This window comes from Lissotriton vulgaris, chromosome 2_1, assembly GCF_964263255.1.
Source record: "Lissotriton vulgaris chromosome 2_1, aLisVul1.2, whole genome shotgun sequence".
NCBI lineage: Eukaryota > Metazoa > Chordata > Amphibia > Caudata > Salamandridae > Lissotriton > Lissotriton vulgaris.
Genome location: NC_141687.1, coordinates 770,548,204 through 770,566,172, shown reverse-complemented (window position 1 = coordinate 770,566,172; position 17,969 = coordinate 770,548,204). Strand labels below are relative to the sequence as shown.

The following is a 17,969-nucleotide window of genomic DNA, read 5'->3' as shown; positions in this document are numbered from 1 at the left end:
CACTCGTGGCGTCTGGATTATCTAACCGCCAACACAGTTCGAATGGAAGTTGCCCCAAACCCGTTGTGTTTGACTGGCCCCTTTCCGACAACTGTTAGCCTGTGCCCTGCAGTCTTTGAAGACGGGTTCGGTGGGCTCTCCCCTCCCTCCTTTACTCCTTCCAACTCCGAAGCCCTCTCAGACGCGGGAGCTCCGCTCTCCCCCCTCACGGTCTTACCGCGTTGTCAGGGGACTCGTCCTTACTCCACTCTCGCTCCTGCTGGAGCCTCGGTACACAGGGATCCCGGCTCTGTGATGATTCCGACCCCTGCGCTGCAAGATTGAAAGCAGCTGACGGGGCCGGAGCTCTGCCGCGACTTCCTTGGCGTTCCTCACAGCTCAGTGTCCCGCCCTCCTCTCGTCCATCAGAGGGGAAGGGAACTACGCAGGCCGGCCTCCTTCAGTTTCTCGTCACCCTCCTTCCGGAAACTCGCTCGCCTGCGCTCGCTGTCCTCCGCAACGCTGGCTTCTCAGCTAACTGCCCTGCTGACCCCAGACAGGTCCGCCCAGCTAACTTCCCACCACAGGGGCCCAGGAATCAGCAGCAGTAGTCCGGTGCCGGCGTCGTCACACGCCAATCGCTACCGGGTAGGTTTAATTTCTTTCGGCCAAGAAGTCTCTCAGGGAAGGAGCGAGGAAGTGTTTAACCCCACAACTTCTAAGCGGACAGTTCAGGCAGGGTCACCCAAAGGAAAGGGGGAGTGAAGGCGGAACAATCTTCTATTTAATCAGGACCTGTCCCCACTGACTTCCCCAGCCAATTAACTACATTTTCATGAAGGAAGTTTAATGGCCTCAGGAGCCTATAAATGAAGTAGAGCTGCCAGGGCTCAGTCAGTAGGCAGGGGGCTACGTCGGCAAGGTAGAGCAGCTGAACCAAAGGACAGTCTATCTCCTAACAGTGCGCTTGCCTCCCCACACTAACGCTTCACTCCTCGCTAGTTTCTCCCTGGCTCTCTGGTCACTCCTCACCAACAGCTAAAATGGCCGCCCTGGTTCTGGCCTTATATAGGCTGGCTCTGGCTATCAGAACCCTCCAGAAGGTTCTAGTACCTTCCTAGTGTAATCCTATGGCCCAGGTCTCCGAGGTAAAAAAATGTGGCAGTTACCAACCACCATTTTGTGTATCAATGTATTCAGTCAGAAAGGCACCTAGGCCTCAGGAAAAAGACTATGAGGGCAAAGAGCACCTAACCCCTAGGTCAACACCTGAAAAGCCCAGTGGACATCAAAAATAAACCGATTGAGGGGCAAAAAGGGGACAACATTAAATAATTAAATAGGAGGGACCACCCAGAGGGCTGACAGGTCTAACAGAGTGGATTTGACCCAGCCCCAGAGAACTTGAGAAGGGGGCGGGGGGTGATGTAGGCTATTAAGGCAACTCGGACTGAGGGTCTTCCACTACGACCCCTGAGGTGAAGCGGGGTCTTAATTTTTGCCCTTCATTGCTGATTTGCCTGATTGATGAGAGCTAACCTGGTTGACAGCGCTTATTGTGGAGAAGTGTGGAGAAGTGTGGCTCAATGGTTAGAGCAGCAGACCCTGATGCAGAGGTCTAGCCCGGGACCAGGGTTCAATTCCTCGCCTCAGCGGGTCTTGGGCTTAAAAATTCCACGGACCTGATAATTCTCGCCTCGGTGCCTATTCTAATCATAGAGTCCCACTCTACAACTCTGGGCAATAGCTTGCTTAATCTCCACAACGGCCCCCACAATGCTAAGGATGCCTGGCCTTCACCCTGGGGGTGCCCAGGAGTGGACGCCTCACAGGGAAAGCCAGGACGGGTTCCACAGCGGTATTCGTACAAGCGCCTTGAGACCCTTGGGGGTGAGTAGTGCGCTATACAAGTATCAATTTACATTGTCTAGATCTCCAACAGCTACATCGGGTGGAGGCCCCCTTCCCCCCTTTTGTTTCACTCTTTGTGCCCTCACTGAGGCGCTGTGTGCCGAGGCTGACAGAGAACTCCAGTCATTTTATTGGCCTGAGCGTGGAGTTAGGCAGAGTGGTTCCTGCGCCGGGCGTGAGGAGTGGGGAGGCGACGCCGGCTCGGAGAGAGATGCTGGGCGGGGTCGCTTAGCAACCGGAATCCCGCCTAGCACGTTACCTCTCCGACGAGCCGGAGCTTCGCGCTGAGGCAGAGGTGGCCACGACCACCCGGAAGGCCGAGGTGATCCACAGTTGATTCCCCAGTGTAGCGGGAGTGAAAGCGCAAGGAGGCCCTTGAGCTTCAAGGCCTCTAAGAAGTTTACCTCGCGGCTCAGCTGTGACCCCCTGCCCGCCTCAGGCGAAGTGCCGAGACCTGAGCGGGAGGAAGGGGAAAGACCGAGCAGCAAATAAGCTCCCAGGACGTTGAATCACAGGCGCTGATCGGGCGCAAAGGTATTTGGAGATCACACAATGGAGGGTGGAACGGGAGGAGCAAAGCTGTACAGGGAGGGGAGGGGGAAAACTAAACAGAAGCAGGAGTGCTAAGAGTTAATTCCCTAAAGTAAACCACTCTCTGACAACAAAGTGACTAACTTAAATCATAAGAGTGGGTGACAGACTTCCATCCCCTCTCGGGAATAAGAACTCTCTAAGCATATTTTCCTACGCAGGAGTGAAGGAGAGACAGCACACCTTGAATGAAAAACCTGTGTGATTTTATACCAAATGCCTTTATCAGCTTAACTCAACTTAATGCGGAACATCTGCTAAAATAGAATTTCATTCAACTTTGCTTGCTCCGAGCAGATTCGCATGTTTATTACAGCAACATACAATGTACTTACTTGATTGATTTCATCGGCAACCTGTTTCAAAGTGGTCCATGTGTGATGTGTTATCTGTTGCAGGCCTAGCTAAATGTATTTAAAACCTGCTTCTTTGGCTACTGTGGAAAATTACAATGTCCTGTCTAGTAAATGCATTTAGTTATAGAGGTGAAATGTCCACTACTTAATCTAATAAACATTGGAACCTTCATTCCTCCCTTTTGTAAAACAAAGAGATACAGTCACACTATTTCCTATTTAACTATTTAGGTGTGGTGTCATTTTTGGTGCGTTTGCACTGGGGTGCTGTAGTCAGTGTTGCGCAAACACATCATACTTGCCTTCTGGAGAAGTGTGGCTCAATGATTAGAGCTGTGTTATAGAAGACAGGGTTAACCCATGTAAGTCACTGGACCCGGGTGAATGAACGTTATAGACAGAGTGGTCCCGGACTGGGAAAGGGAGGAAATTAAAGGAAATAGTGACACATTTATATATACATACATAAAACCAAGAAATGATGTACAGAGTTTTTATTCACAATGTACTGAGGACCATAGTCAATGGCTGTGCATTTGAATACATTTAGTGAAAATTTGTTATAAATACGTGCCCATAAACAAAGGGGGAGGGGGGCAAGGAAAAAGGAACATGTGGGTGAGAATATACAAGCAATCTTATAATCTTCAATGAAAAAAGGGGAAAAAAGCAATTTATATAGTTATTTTGAAGTTTCCAACAAAACTAGAGTGATCTCCTGGTCCCAGGGTCACAAGTGAAGTATGAATCAATTCAGTAGACTTTAAGAACACCATGCTCCTAAAACAGCTGTGAACATCATACTAGCGGTAGAGGCTGGTGAGGTGAAGTGGAAGTCTACGTTTCGACCCAAATTGAAGTGCAGGGAAATTGCCCCTTGCTAGGAGGGTCTTCTTCAGGACAAAGAGGGAGGGGAAGGAGAGGGAAATCCTCCTAAGGGTAAGGAAAAGAAATCTTCAGTCAAAAAACAGGGAGGTCTCATCAGAGATCACTCGACATAGTGGGTATAACTCATAGTGACTAATCTAATATTCAGGAGAAACTCACATAGCAGAGAGACTAAGGGTAGTAGCTAAATAACAGTGTGGACCTCAATAGAGTGAGAATTATGCAAAGATTAAATCACAGTCATGGACTTATGGACATATCAACCTGTGTCAGCGCCCTTCCGAGAAAAACCTCCTTGTGGGAGTCAAATATAAGAAAGGCGGACAAAAAAATATTTAATAATAAAGTACATTCAAGACAAAAAACATTCCATAGATGTACAGAGAATGTTCTGTGAAAGGGAGCAGCTTACCTAACCGTCCGTGATTCCAGAGACGGGGAGGGTTAGGTTGAAAAACTAAAAACTGTTACGTCTTAGAGGAGCATTCCTGAAAGAATTTTTTTATATATACTTCTTATGAGAATGTAAATATCAAAAATATCCAGGTTTTTTAAGGCATCATTGTAAGTGATCGAGCTCACCTGCCAATGAGGCAGACGTAGTATAGGTTCACAGTCGTAGAGGGTATCAGATATAAAATGGAAGGTGCCTCAGTGGTCCGACTCAGTGCTAATCCCGTTTTCCATCTCTGTCTCTCGTCTTGTAGACCACACACCTTGAGACCAAACGGTGGCTCCTTTTTTGAATAATGGAACACCTCCAACGAAATTAGGTAAGGGCATCTGTTTACACTCAGCTCATTTCTGTTGATAGGAATCAAAATCATGTTATCTCAGTGTCCTGACCGGGTTTTTGGCTCTATTTCTGAGTGATGGTGACTTTAAGCTTGCTACCATCCTAGATCCCTATTCATATCTTGTTTTGGTCCTTTTAGGCCCCTTTTCAGACCTAGAAGCATAAACTAGAGGATAGCTGCTTTATATGATGATAGATCCCTTATTCTTGACTCTAATCCATCTATTGCCTATTGGCTTTGACATAATTATGTGTCCTTTCATCATCCTACCTATAGTAGAGGGTGGATCCTGTAGTCCTGACTTTATATTACATATTGGTATGGTTTGTGTATGTACTCTGATAGAGTTAAGTGTCTATTTCATCCTTTTCGGGCCTACAAGGCCCAGAACCAGAGAGACTCCATTTTGCTTCCTGCCTCTGCAGACTGAGATGCATGTAGATCAAGTGTGATGTTTTAGTTATGAGGTGTTGTTCACTCGGAGAGAACCGGCCTGGGCCGGCCCTTATCAGTAGACTGTATTATTCTTTGTGTCGAAGACACCACAAAAGGCCGGCCGGCTGGGTGTGTGTCCTCTAGTCACTCTAGTTTTGTTGGGAACTTCAAAATAACTGTATAAATTGCTTTTTTTCCCCTTTTTTCATTGAAGATTATAAGATTGCTTGTATATTCTCACCCACATGTTCCTTTTTCCTTGCCTCCCCTCCCCCTTTGTTTATGGGCACGTATTTATAACAAATTTTCACTAAATGTAATCAAATGCACAGCCATTGACTATGGTCCTCAGTACATTGTGAATAAAAACTCTGTACACCATTTCTTGGTTTTATGTATGTATATATAAGTGTGTCACTATTTCCTTTAATTTCCTCCCTTTCCCAGTCCGGGACCACTCTGTCTATAACGTCAATGATTAGAGCACCAGACCCTGATGCAGAGGTCTAGCCCGGGACCAGGGTTCAATTCCCCGCCTCGGTGGGTCTTGGGCTCAAAATTCCACGGACCTGATAATTCTCGCCTCGGTGCCTATTCCAATCATGGAGTCCCACTCTGCAACTCTGGGCAATAGCTTGCTTAATCTCCACAACGGCCCCCACAACGCTAAGGATGCCTGGCCTCCACCTTGGGGGTGCCCAGGAGTGGACGCCTCGCAGGGAAAGCCAGGATGGGTTCCACAGCGGTATTCGTACAAGCGCCTTGAGACCCTTGCAGGTGAGTAGTGCGCTATACAAGTATCAATTTACATTTTTCTAGATTTAGCCTTCCCACTCTGTGCCATGCTACCCTACGTGGACCGGTAGTCCCGGTTCCAACAGCGCCTAACTACAATTTGGAAACTTGAGTGTTCCTGGAAATCTATATAGTTATAGATTTTAGAGATTTTGCATCAATCCTTTTAAAATCGCATATAAGTAAAAAAACGAATCTAAAAGTAGGTGTGACTCTACTGGAGTAGATTTCTAATTTTGTCTCCTACGCCGTTGACACCCCGCTGATCCTCTCCATCACCAACAAACCCACAGTCGCCAAGAACAACTTCCACAATAGGATGAAGGCTGTCACCACCTAGATGAAGGACAGTTGCCTCAAGCTCAACTCAGAGAAGACCAAAGTCCTCATCCTGGGCTCCAACCCCTCGGTCTGGGAAGGCTCCTGGTGGCCCACAGTTCTTGGCTCCCCCCACCCCCAAACAGACCACACACAAAACCTCAGCATCATCTTGGACTACTCACTCACCATGAACCGCCAAATCAAAACTGTCATATCATCTACAAGTGGATCCCCACCGAGTCAAAAAGATGGTCACCCACACACTCGTCAGCAGCAAATTCTACTACGGCAAAGCACTCTACACCGGCATCACCCAGAAACTCCTCAAGAAACTGCAGAACATTCAGAACCCCTCTTCAAGACTTATCCTCAACATCCCCCGTCACAGCCACATCACCGGCCACCTGAGAGACCTCCACTAGCTCCCAATCAACAAAAGTATCACCTTCATGTTCCCCACACACGCATATAAAGCCATACACAACGCAGGACCTGCGTACCTCAACCACCGCCTCACATTCCACACATCGACCAGAGACCTCCGCTCCGCCCAACTGGCCCTGGCCAATGTCCCACGTTTCCGCAAGACTGTGGTTTCTTTGGAAAAAGGTGTAGTGACCATTGTGGCAATATAAACAATGCTTTATGATTGCTGTATTTGCTGCACCTCATTTAGAGCAAAGATTCCGGCCCTAGCATAAATTACAGAGCAGGGGGTGGGACAACATGCAATAGGGATTAAGGTGTTGACATAATTCTAGTTTTATCTGTTTGTTAAGTAGAGAAAAGGGATACAGATGTCACTCCTGTTATTTTATTTATGACATTGGGAGGGGTAAAATGCCCAATGAGGGAGAAAAGGGAATGAAGGGGCAGAAGTAGATTAATGCAACTAAACACTCTTTGTCTCTCCGCTCCTTCACTTCTCCCATCTCTGCATTTCCCCACTGATGGGGATCAGGAGACTGGCTGGTCCATGAGGCTTTTCTTCCGCCGGGCCCCCACATAGAGTTGGTGCTTTCAAGTATATATGCTGTGCATACAGCCCTTTTGGTCAGGATGGCACTGAATAAGACTGTTGTGTCTCAAGTTGACCACTGAAGAGCCAGACCCCAACCATGGCCGGCGCTAAGTCAGCAGGCCCGTGGCGATCGAGGAGATGCGTCCAACATTCCAAAACGCCTGTCCGATTTTGAAGCTCCTGGCTACACAGTCAGAAAAATGGGCCAGGCCAGGCTCTGCTATGGATCTTCTCTCCTCTCACAGCTCGACCTAACCAGTAGCTGAGGTGCTACTGGAGGCAGTGAAAAGCAGTGAGAGCAGATTAAGTGGATCACCACTTACACTTCCTAATGCAGGATACATTGTGTCAAGTCCCAGGGAGGACGCCCAATGAAAATTTGTTAGTCTGCATCTATTTATTTTTCCCTATGTGCCCCTAAAAGCGATGGTCTTTGTGTGTCTCACTCGGAGACTAGCTGTATTTGCTTTTGCTCTCTCCTTTTCGTACTGCCCCATTCTGGCTGCTGAATTATTAAAGTAATTCTCTGTGGTTGCATGTTAACTCTCCCTCTGGCTTAATTTAGATTATTCTGCTCTCCTGGTAGTTGTTTCTTTCTGTATTTGTTTACATCAATTTTCTTCTGCATTATCATCTCTGTGACCCCATAGATTAGTTAATGTTTGTCACTGAACATATATGTCTCACTGGTCATCAGCGCAGCTCTTGCTCTGGCTTAATGCGCACTGCTCTATGGTTTTACCAATGTGTCTTCCAAATGTAATTCATAAATGCAAGTTGCACTGCTTGGTGTCCTTATGCAGGGGGGAGGCATCTTTATAAAGAGCAGTGTCTTCCCTTCAACAGAGGTGTATGCCATCAGCTAATTTATTTCACTACAAATGATATATGAATCCCTCTGGAAGGCAAAGGGTTCAGTCTAGGTCATGCCCATGTTACTTGAGAATCCTCAAAACACCTTTAGGATTCAATGGGCTAATATTGTCTCATAAATGCCAAAATATTATTTCTAGTACATTTGAAACAGGAGAATAACATTGCATAAACATATTGTTTTATGCAAATAGTGGAAAATTATTTGTACTTACCATGGGGGAGTTTCAACTGGTGAAGCTTCTAAAATACAAACAAAAAATTATACACTAGAATGTGTGATTCAGTAGTCTGTGCTGTCATTAGTATTTTACTGATGTATAGACATGTAGCACATTAACATATTTTATTAACTGTGTCAAGAATAAAGCAAAACATATTGAAAAACAACAACTTTGCATTAAAACACTCTGCTCCCATCCTTACGTATGGTACATTTAGCCTGGGCCCTCTCGGCTTATGATTGCTAACAGGCTAGAGAACACTTACACATTTCAAGTACATAACACTGGTTACATTAACAATTCCAATACACATCTTACACTGTGAGCAATACATGTTTTCAAAACTTCTGCTTCCAATACGTTTGATCATGGTCTTACATTTCTCATTATTACTGTATTTCATGTTTTCATCCAATTCTATAATCACAAGGTTAATATTATAATTTAACAACCCACATCCCTTTGGCAGTACCCATCACATGTGAAGTTCAGAATTACAAGCTCTATCTGGTCATACATGAATTTTATATAACAAATTACACATCATTTCCTTTCAAGTAGCTCAGAAACTGCCTGTAATGATCATAAGGTAACAAAACCAACATATTTTTCATGAAGAACTTCTATCCTAAGATAGTGAGAATTTGCAAGTTCGTCCGGGCTCCCTGGCTGAATTAACCTGAACAATTGTTCTTGAGTAAGCTTTGTCCTTGACCCAAAGCATTGTCGTCCAAGTATATTCAGTTATTTTTATTATTACATTTATGAATGTATAATTATTATAACTTAGCAATGTTTTATAACAAGTAGAGGACCGGGAAGTGTTAAAGCACTTTACACACATCAACTGCGCTTCACAAACTAGACAACAGACAAAGCAATCGCATGGACACAAATACTTTGGGAATGAAAGGCTCCTCTTCCCCACATCTCACCTTAAATTAAAATATGACTGCACAGGCCTCCCCATTGCCACCTTCGCATTAATACATTTCCTGGGCCCTCTTCAATGGCCCTTTCTAAGATAAGCTGAGATGCCTCCTTAACACCCGGGCCATCAGGCCAAGAGCGCTAAGACATTGGTCCTGCCCTGGAAGCAGTTTCACACCTTCTCAAAGGGTGAAGAACTGGTGGGAGCACAGCTCAGACAGGCTAATGCTAATTAGTCTTTTGTAATTTCAGACAAGAAAAGTATACATTTCTAAAAGTCACATTTCCTTCAGGTTTATCAAACATCCAACGTTACCATTGAATATGGTTTTTAATAAAAAATTAAAATCAGTGGTTGGATGGACTCTTTAGCTTTTTCCGAACTAAAGTTACAAAAATCTCATTTTAATTTTACTTTAGCTTTTCTCAAAGGAGTCAGTCATTCAGTCAGTCAAAGTACTTTATTTCGTTAAACATACCATAAAAAGGCCATACATACACAAAATACACGTCAAGGTAACAAAATAGAACTGATAATACTAAGTTTAAATATGTTAAAAATCTCGTATAAACAGTTCCTGCAAATATTAAGAACATTGGTTAAAACAACAAAATATCAGTATAAAAAAATATATAAAAAGGTATGACACCTCCTAAAATAACCCTTAGGGTGAAGTATGCGCTTCCAGCTTTAGTATTGCACATCTCGTATACCACATAGATTGAAGAAATCTAGCTGTGGCGAACACTATCAGGGGGGTAGTGTCATATTTAAGAATCCTGAAGACCTCCCTGTAGTCCCTAAAGCCCCTAGCCCTGCATAGCTTCAAAATCAATTTCGCCCTTGCCCTGGAGTAGGTGGTGCAGAAGAGCAAAACGTGCAGATCTGTCTCTCGGCCGCTCGAACACCCCGGGCAAGTAATCGCCGTTGGGGGGGCGTTCCGCCATTTGTATGTTACAGCCCTCAGTGGCAATGAGCTGTGTCTGAACTGGATAAAAAGTTTCTTAGCCAAGGAAGGCTGGATATCATCCAAAAAGACTTCAAAGAGGGGATAAGCCTTAATATTCAGAAAAGTCTCCGTTGGCCTACCCATCGAGAGATTACTTGTTGTAGATTCCAATCGGTACCTCCTTAGAGCAACATTCAGTACTTTCTTGGAAAGCAATGGACAGGTATCTTGGGGAAACAACCACAGATCTCCTCTACCTAGGGCATGGCAGAGATAATTGATATAATTCAGCCACGGTATTTTCCCCGAGGTCCCCCTCTGGAGAATGTCTCTCAGGTCCTCCCCATAGCTCGAAAGCTCATGGGTCGCCCAAAGGCGCCTCCAGTACAGGAGAGGGCGATTTGCTACGATCTCCTATATAGGTACCAGGCCCAAATCCAACCGCATTGGAATCAAAGGAGAGCCCATAGGCAAACGGAGCAGGCGCCTAATAAAACTATTTTCTGTGGGCATCAGAGGGGCAGCTGTGGTGTGACCCCATAGCTCTACGCCATAGAGTGCACCCCCTCTTACCTGGGCCTTATAAATCTCGAGGGGCGGGCTAAGGAGTTTCGTTGAGGTGTCATTAAAAACCTTTAAAATACCACTGATGATTGGGCCAGCTTTAAGTTGGCCCTCGCCTTATGGGACCCCCAGGCCATCTTTCTCAAAGGAAAAGCCATAGCACCTACACCAATAATTTACCTTTTAAAGGTTATTCAGGGCATAAACAAGCGAACGTTTAACCCTTAAATATTCTGCTTTTAAATACTAGGCACCTTGCCTTGTGGCCTGCAGGAATACGTAGGGGGTGGCCTACTTAGCATTTCAAAGTAGACATTTTTCCTGCCATAATGGGTTTATTTTGGCAGCTCTGCTTGGTTTTTAAACAGCAGGAGCCAGGCTACAGTTGTAGCTTGAAGCCATGTTTTGTAGTCATCCTAGCCATCCCTGTGGATGGCTTAATACATGCTGCTGTCCAAAGGTGACTTAACTTCCCTGCTGTTTGTGTATTGTCCTGCACCACGTACTGTGTCCCTACTGGCAAATTAAATATGCCTACTAGGGTTTAGCCAATGTTACCATGTTTTTGTGGTCAGAGCAATACAATGAGAACTGGACAGCGGTGCCCTAGTGTCCAGAGTTTTAAAAAAACAAGCATTTACAATGCAATAGGTCTCGCATTATTAAAGTTTGAGCTATTGCCATTGTAAATGACAATGTGTTTTATTCATTTGTTTTTAAAACCTGCAATCAGTGCATAAACACGCACTTTGAACGTAAAGTCCTTGCTTACGATGAGCAAGGCTGGCAGTAAAAGAGACTGCCAGCCTTGCTTCTCATAAGCATGGACTATAAGTACAAAGTGCTTGTTTACGCACTGATGCAAATAAATAAAAGGCATTGTCATTTACAATGCCAATAGCTCAAACTTTAATAATGTGAGACCTATTGCATTGTAAATGCTTGTTTATTGGCTTTCATAAACAAACAGGAGCCATACTTTCTGGAAGGAAGAGGACAGGGATGTGTTTGGCTATGGTCACAGTGATTTGGTGTGCATTTGGTTGCTATTTTTTGAGTTTGTGAAGGGAAAGATAGAATCTTGGATGCTTCACCACCTTGAAAAGCAGAGGAACAAATAATGTTTGGTTTTATTTTTTACCAAGTCAGGCTTGGGAAGCATTAACTTGTTTTCCTACTGAAATCAGGGATGACAGTGAGTGCAAATGTTGTTAATCACTGCTATGTTAGGCTTATAAAACACTGCTTTCACCACTTTAAAATCAGAGTGCTGCTTGCTTCTGACATCACAAGACTGTCTGTTTGGAAATATTTCAATTTTTCTTGAGAAGGAGTAGGGATTATTTGACTCTTGATGCCACTTGCAACTCTGACTCTGAAAAGGCACTCTTGTTGTCAGAAGATCTGTCCTTTGCAGGCCAACAAGCTAAGGGGAGTATTTTTCCATGCCCTAAGTTACAAATATCTTATTAACTGGGAAATTAGAAATGCCATCCTCAGTTAAACAGTTGTTCCCAAATTCTTTAGCATCAAACCCAGATATTGGGGCTGTTTTCTGCTGGCTAAGAGTTATGGCAAAGCTTACTCCTGTCAAGCAGTGTTTCCCAGGGACTTGTACTGAAGTAAGGATATCTGGGCCACCAGTAATATGGACCCAAGATGACCGAGGACCTCTTTAGAAGATGCCTACAATCTTTGGGTCTACTTTTTAGGATCTTTCAATAGTTCATCAATAACTCTACATTGGTAGGCTTTCACATCTCCAGCATTACATGAAGGTGACAACTCTATATCATAAACATACATCTCAACAGTAAGAATATAATAGATATATAGGTTACAACAAAGGCACATCTTCATACGACTTCACCTCACCCCAGAGGGGGGTTGGGTAATGTAGGTGGTGCCCCTTTATTTTCTAGCAATTTCTGAAACCTTCTATCATCAGTGCTTGAATCTCATGAAATCACTGTTTACCTGGATAACATGGCCTTTATAAAGCACACATCTAATGTATATGTTTCTTTAGGAATATAACTATATGTCAAGGTTATGAGATTAATTGCCATGTTAAGTTCAAACTGTCTGTGTTCTATGCTTATGAATGGCTTTTAAATGTATTTTATTTGGTCGTGGGGCACATCGTCCTGACGAACACGGAGATCCCTAAAATGATTGTCGTCATTAAAATGGTGAATTGGATATGGGAGTGGTGGTGTCTTTTTTGTATGGAAGGCTGAATCGTTTGAGCAAATGCATATAAAATGATTTCTAAGCAGTCTGCAAGAGTCCATAAATATAAGATGCACAACTGCCCTACACCTCCCGATGCTGCTAATTAGGCAGACGTGCCTTCCCTTTGACACACCATGCCCAGAGAAACACACTGCTATTAGTATCTGCACAGGGATTCTTAGGTTATTCGTGAAGTAAAACTGCTGGACTATAAATATTATTGATTTAATCTAAAACAATAAAAACTGCTAAAAGAAAATACCAAAACAAAACAGTAATACAAAGATATGCAGCTACTGACCATTATCAGATGAAGATATCACAATTTAAAATGAAAATAATACACTTTTATGGGAACTGGAGGAGGTAGTGAGATAAATACCATACCTTTTCCCCCCAACACCTGAAGTTTTCCTTTTTGCCAGTCTCTTGATCCCTGCAGAAAAATTAAATATTGATTGTGTGAACATATTTTGTCACCAATTATAAAGAATATGAACCTAGAAATGAATGCTTGCAAACAAAGATAGTCAAGTAAAGTCAAGTCAATTTTTATTGTATAAAATTAATAAAAATTATTACAAAATACATTTGGATCATCGTTAAAATATTAAGCAAATATTAACATTTAAATAATTAATTAAAATGAATAGTCCATACAGAAAATTTGAGCTCATATATTTCGGTGTGGTATTATAGTTCCTTGTTCCGCTTGTTGTAGGAGTGATTGGACTGACTTCATGTATTTAACCCCCCTACATGCCAACATGGGAGATGATCCATCTAACCATCGAATTACAGCTTGCCTGCATGTTCGGATGTTCAGTTTGTTAAAAATGGACTTTAAAAGCCGTCTCCTCAAATCCGTAAGTGCCGGGCAAGCACATAGTAAGTGGGTTAAAGTTTCATTTTGATATCCACATAGGCGACAATTAGGGTCAGCATGACTACCTTTCCAAGATGGTAGCAGGTCATTTGAAAAATGTAGGCCTAGTCGATGTTCTATGTATCTTTGTTTTAGTGGCCTACTAAAGTGACTTTCCAGATAAGACTGTGGCTTTACCCCTAAATATGAGTTTATCACGGTCCACCCGTGTTGTCGTTTTGCGGTAGTTGTTTTGTCTTCCAGATAGGATTCCCATTTGACTGCATTGTTTATAATCTTGTCAAAGCTGTTTCTGTCTGGGGTCAAATCCCATGTTGCTTCCAGTCCTATGCCATCCAAGGATTGGGGCAAAAAATCTCCCCAACTGTTTGGCACGTGCTGTTTTTGCTGGTTGATGATTTCTCTCCAACACAGGTTGTCCAGTGAGCCATCTTCAGACATACGTAGCTTATGACAGAGTTTCACAAAAGTTCCCATACTGCGGAATTTCTGATTCAGCAGACCGAATTCCAAACGAACCTGCGCTGGTGATGCTGATTTTGGAAGGTTTAAAGCTGCCTTATATACCTTTGTTTGTAGGCGGTTAACAGCCCCGCCTCTTTGCCACACCAGGTGACCAGTGCGTATGAAAAGGTGGGTAGGGTTTGCGCTTTTATCACTTTCAGGAGGTGTGGATAGTTTGGACAGTTTAATTTTTTTTGTAGTTGCCGGTATGCGTAAATCAGGGACTGTGCTTTTGCCTTTAGGTATAGTTTATGATCTTTGTTCGTTGCTCCTAGCCCCAATTTCAGTCCTAGGTACTTATATGATGTTTCCTCCTTTATTGGGGTACTGTTTGCATACCATTTAAATGTTTGCTTTTTCGAGTCCACAATGCGTATCACTTTGGTTTTATCTTTATTCAATTCCAACCGTTCGTGTTCCAAATAAATTACCAAGTTATTGATCATCCTTTGCAGGCCGATTGGCGATTGACTCAGAACAACAATGTCGTCTGCATACTGCAGGAAGGGGATCGGCGTTTTTGACAAGTATGGTGGATGACCTTCCCCGACCTCCAAGTGACTGACGATGTCTGCCATATAAAGGTTAAATAAGCTTGGGGCCAGTACGCAGCCTTGTTTTAGAGCCCTGTTGTGTATTAATTTCAGCCGTGATGCTGCTTCCATCTCCCAATTTAACTCGTGCCCAGGTGTTACTATACAAGCTTATAATTGCCTCCAATAGGTTCTTCGGATGGCCCCATGTTCTTAATTTTTCCCATAGTCGGGTTCTATTCACCCTGTCAAAAGCTGCGCGTAGGTCTATAAAACAAGCGTATAGTCTTGTCTTCCTTTTTTCTGCTTTTTCCTTCAGGAGAGCCAGGGTTATAAGATTTGTTAGTGTACCGGTCCTTAGCCGGAACCCCGTTTGGAACATTGGTATTATTTTATTATCTTCCATCCAGTCTTGAAGGTGTGACAATAAGCATGAACCATATAGTTTTGCCTCCACATCCATCAGCAATATCAGCCTATAATTCCCCGGCTCGTTGTGATCACCTTGTTTAAAAATAGAGTGGATTATACTCCCATTCCAGGACTTAGGCAGTTTATTCTGGCTGTAAATTGAATTAAAAATTGGTGTTAAGTATTCTGCCCAGAATTCAGGCGAGTATTTAAAGATAGCGTTTGAAAGCCCATTTGGGCCTGCTGCACCCTCTTTTTTCAGACGATTTAATATGGCTTTTAGCTGGGCGGTTGTTACTAGAATGTCTGCTACTCTATCTTCTGCTTTTTCTGGTTTTGTAGCAAGTAAAATTACTGGCTTCCCTTTATTCTGATTTTCACAGCCCGCCGGTGGCTTTAAGGTATCTTCCGGTGCGCTATTTCCTTTTCCTAGAATGATTCCCGCGTGTACGGAGTTTCTAGTGCATAATTCGCATTCTGATTTACAGTGCACCTTTTGTGCGTCTTCTCTGTCCGTAAACATGTTTTTAACGTGCTGGATCCACTTGTTTTCCTCAATGCCTGCCTCCTGTCTTAGGTTATAGCCTTTTGTCAATTTATTAATGATTCCCCAGAATGTTCGGGCATTTTTGAGTTTCCCGGCAGTTAATAATTTTGTCCAAATTCCAGTTTGGTAAATTATCTTTGCATTGCTCAGCATACGCTTGTATCTTTTCCGCATAAGTTTTAGTTTTGTCTTATCCGTTTTTCCCGATTTTTAACTCTATTACCTGATTCTCGACTTCACGTGTAATTTTCCTTTTTTCCTCTCGCAAGGTGAAGGTATACCAAGGCTTTTCCCCAGTATCAATTCTTCTCGCATCATGTTTCATAATTGGTGGGTTTCTAGTTAGGACTTCACATAAATATTCCCATGTTTTTATCGGGTTTTCTTTTTCCTCTGGTGTTAATCGGAGCAATTCTTTTTTGAACTTATCCATTGTTGGTCTTATGTCTTTCCCACCCCATTTTAGTTTGCGAAGATTGAAATTTTCAGTATTCTGAGCGAAGATGTTTTGTTTTTCAGTCTTGTTGGCCAACATTTTTATTTTGGTTATTAATGGGAGATGATCGCTTTGTGGGCGTTGCCCAACTGTAAATGAGCTCACCTTCGATATCAAGTTTTTACTCATTATTGTAAAATCTATTAATGACTTTCGATTTCCGCTTACAAAAGTTATATGTATGCCTCTGTCCCCTTTTTCTTCTTTGTTCAAGATTGAAAGGCCCAATTCTCCGAAAGCTTGAGTTATTTTGTCATCTTTTGTTAGGTTACTATTGAAATCCCCTGAGACGATCATAGAGTATGATTCGTGAGTGCTTTGCAATGCCCTGATTATGGTTAGTAATGTTAACAACTTTTCCTTTTTATGTTTTTTTCCGGGTGTATGTAAACGTTGAGCACCAATAGGTTGTGAATAAGCGAACTTGGGTTCAGCTTATCCATAAGTTTTAATGCTTGTATCCATTTTAGTCCAGTATCTACTTCTTCTGTTTCCCATCTGTATTGTTGGGCGATATATGTTGTTAAGCCTCCTCTCGGATGTTCGAATTTTGAGAATTTTTCTGCCAGGACATGAAACTCTATGTAGCCAGGGATGGAAACTTGGGACAGGTTCCAGGTTTCTTGTAATAATATTAGGTCGTGTTGTTCCAAGAAAGTTGCGGTTTCATGGTCGTGCCCCATGTTGTTAAAACCATGGATGTTCCAGGAGCAGAGGCTGATCGTATGTATGGTTGGAGCGATGGATTCTTTTTGGTTATGAACTGTGGTTTGAGCGATGGATTCTTTTTGGTTATCAACTGTTATCTGTAAGGGTAATTTGTTATCCTCCTTTAAATATCCGGACTTGCTAGGGACACTTATTGCTCAGAACCTTTGCTACCCAAGACCAGTCAGTGAGGGACACTTATTGCTCAGAACCTTTGCAAAGATAGTGACCCACATGGCAGTCTTGGAAATTTCCAAGATGGGCACATGCCTTTATAAAGCAAGCTACAAGACCTCACTCGCGGTGAAGGTGTCTCAAGTGTGATGGATACAAGAAACAGATCATTATGGCTTGTTGCTTCAGCTGTTTTATTTGTGATCTAAGTCTACAAAAGGTGATCAATAGATGAACCAAAGATCTGATGTTGGTTGTTCTTGCTAAACAAAATATTTGAGCAGTGAAAATATCTACATAATGGAAGTTATATTCTTGACAGCTAACTAAAATGAACCTTTGGTTGATTAAAATCTATCAATATCTTGAAAATAACAGATGGAATTGCAAATAATTATTTGGCCTTATACAATGCGGAGAATCATTAGATAAAAAAGCTCGTACATCAATCAGCCTAACGAGTAAGATGTTCAGTAACAAAAAGTTTTTCACATAGTATCATAGAAACATTTAGACTTAGTGATTACAAGTTTAATATATGCCAAAACAACGTGGAGCAGAAACATGAATTGGCACATCTGCAACATTTTCTCAAATTGATGCACACTAGCATCATTTCAAAACAAAAATATAATCAGGCATTTTGAGCTGTTTGGTAAAGTTAAAAAGGTTATTTTTGCAAGAAGGTATCATGATTCCTGTATCTACCAAGTATGTACATAAAAGATCAGCCCTCACTCATTCAAGTAAGAAATATTGATTCTCCTTTTTTAGTGCTGCGAAAAGAAAATGTTAACTAGCTGTTCTCATACTACTTCCCAGTTGAGTTCTTTTAAGAAG

The 17,969-nt window shown here is 42.8% G+C and overlaps 1 protein-coding gene across 3 annotated transcripts in view; it reads right to left on the bottom strand.

Moving 5' to 3' along the window:
• Window positions 1-17,969, bottom strand: part of ERICH2 (glutamate rich 2) — a 406,715-nt gene that overhangs the window by 314,332 nt on the left and 74,414 nt on the right. For all 3 annotated transcript variants that reach the window (XM_086958687.1, XM_086958688.1, XM_086958689.1), the window contains 2 exons: window positions 13,258-13,306; window positions 8,183-8,210 (listed from right to left, as the gene is read on the bottom strand). In XM_086958687.1, coding sequence (XP_086814813.1) covers window positions 8,183-8,210; window positions 13,258-13,306 — 77 coding nt within the window. The remainder of the gene's footprint in view (window positions 1-8,182; window positions 8,211-13,257; window positions 13,307-17,969) is intronic.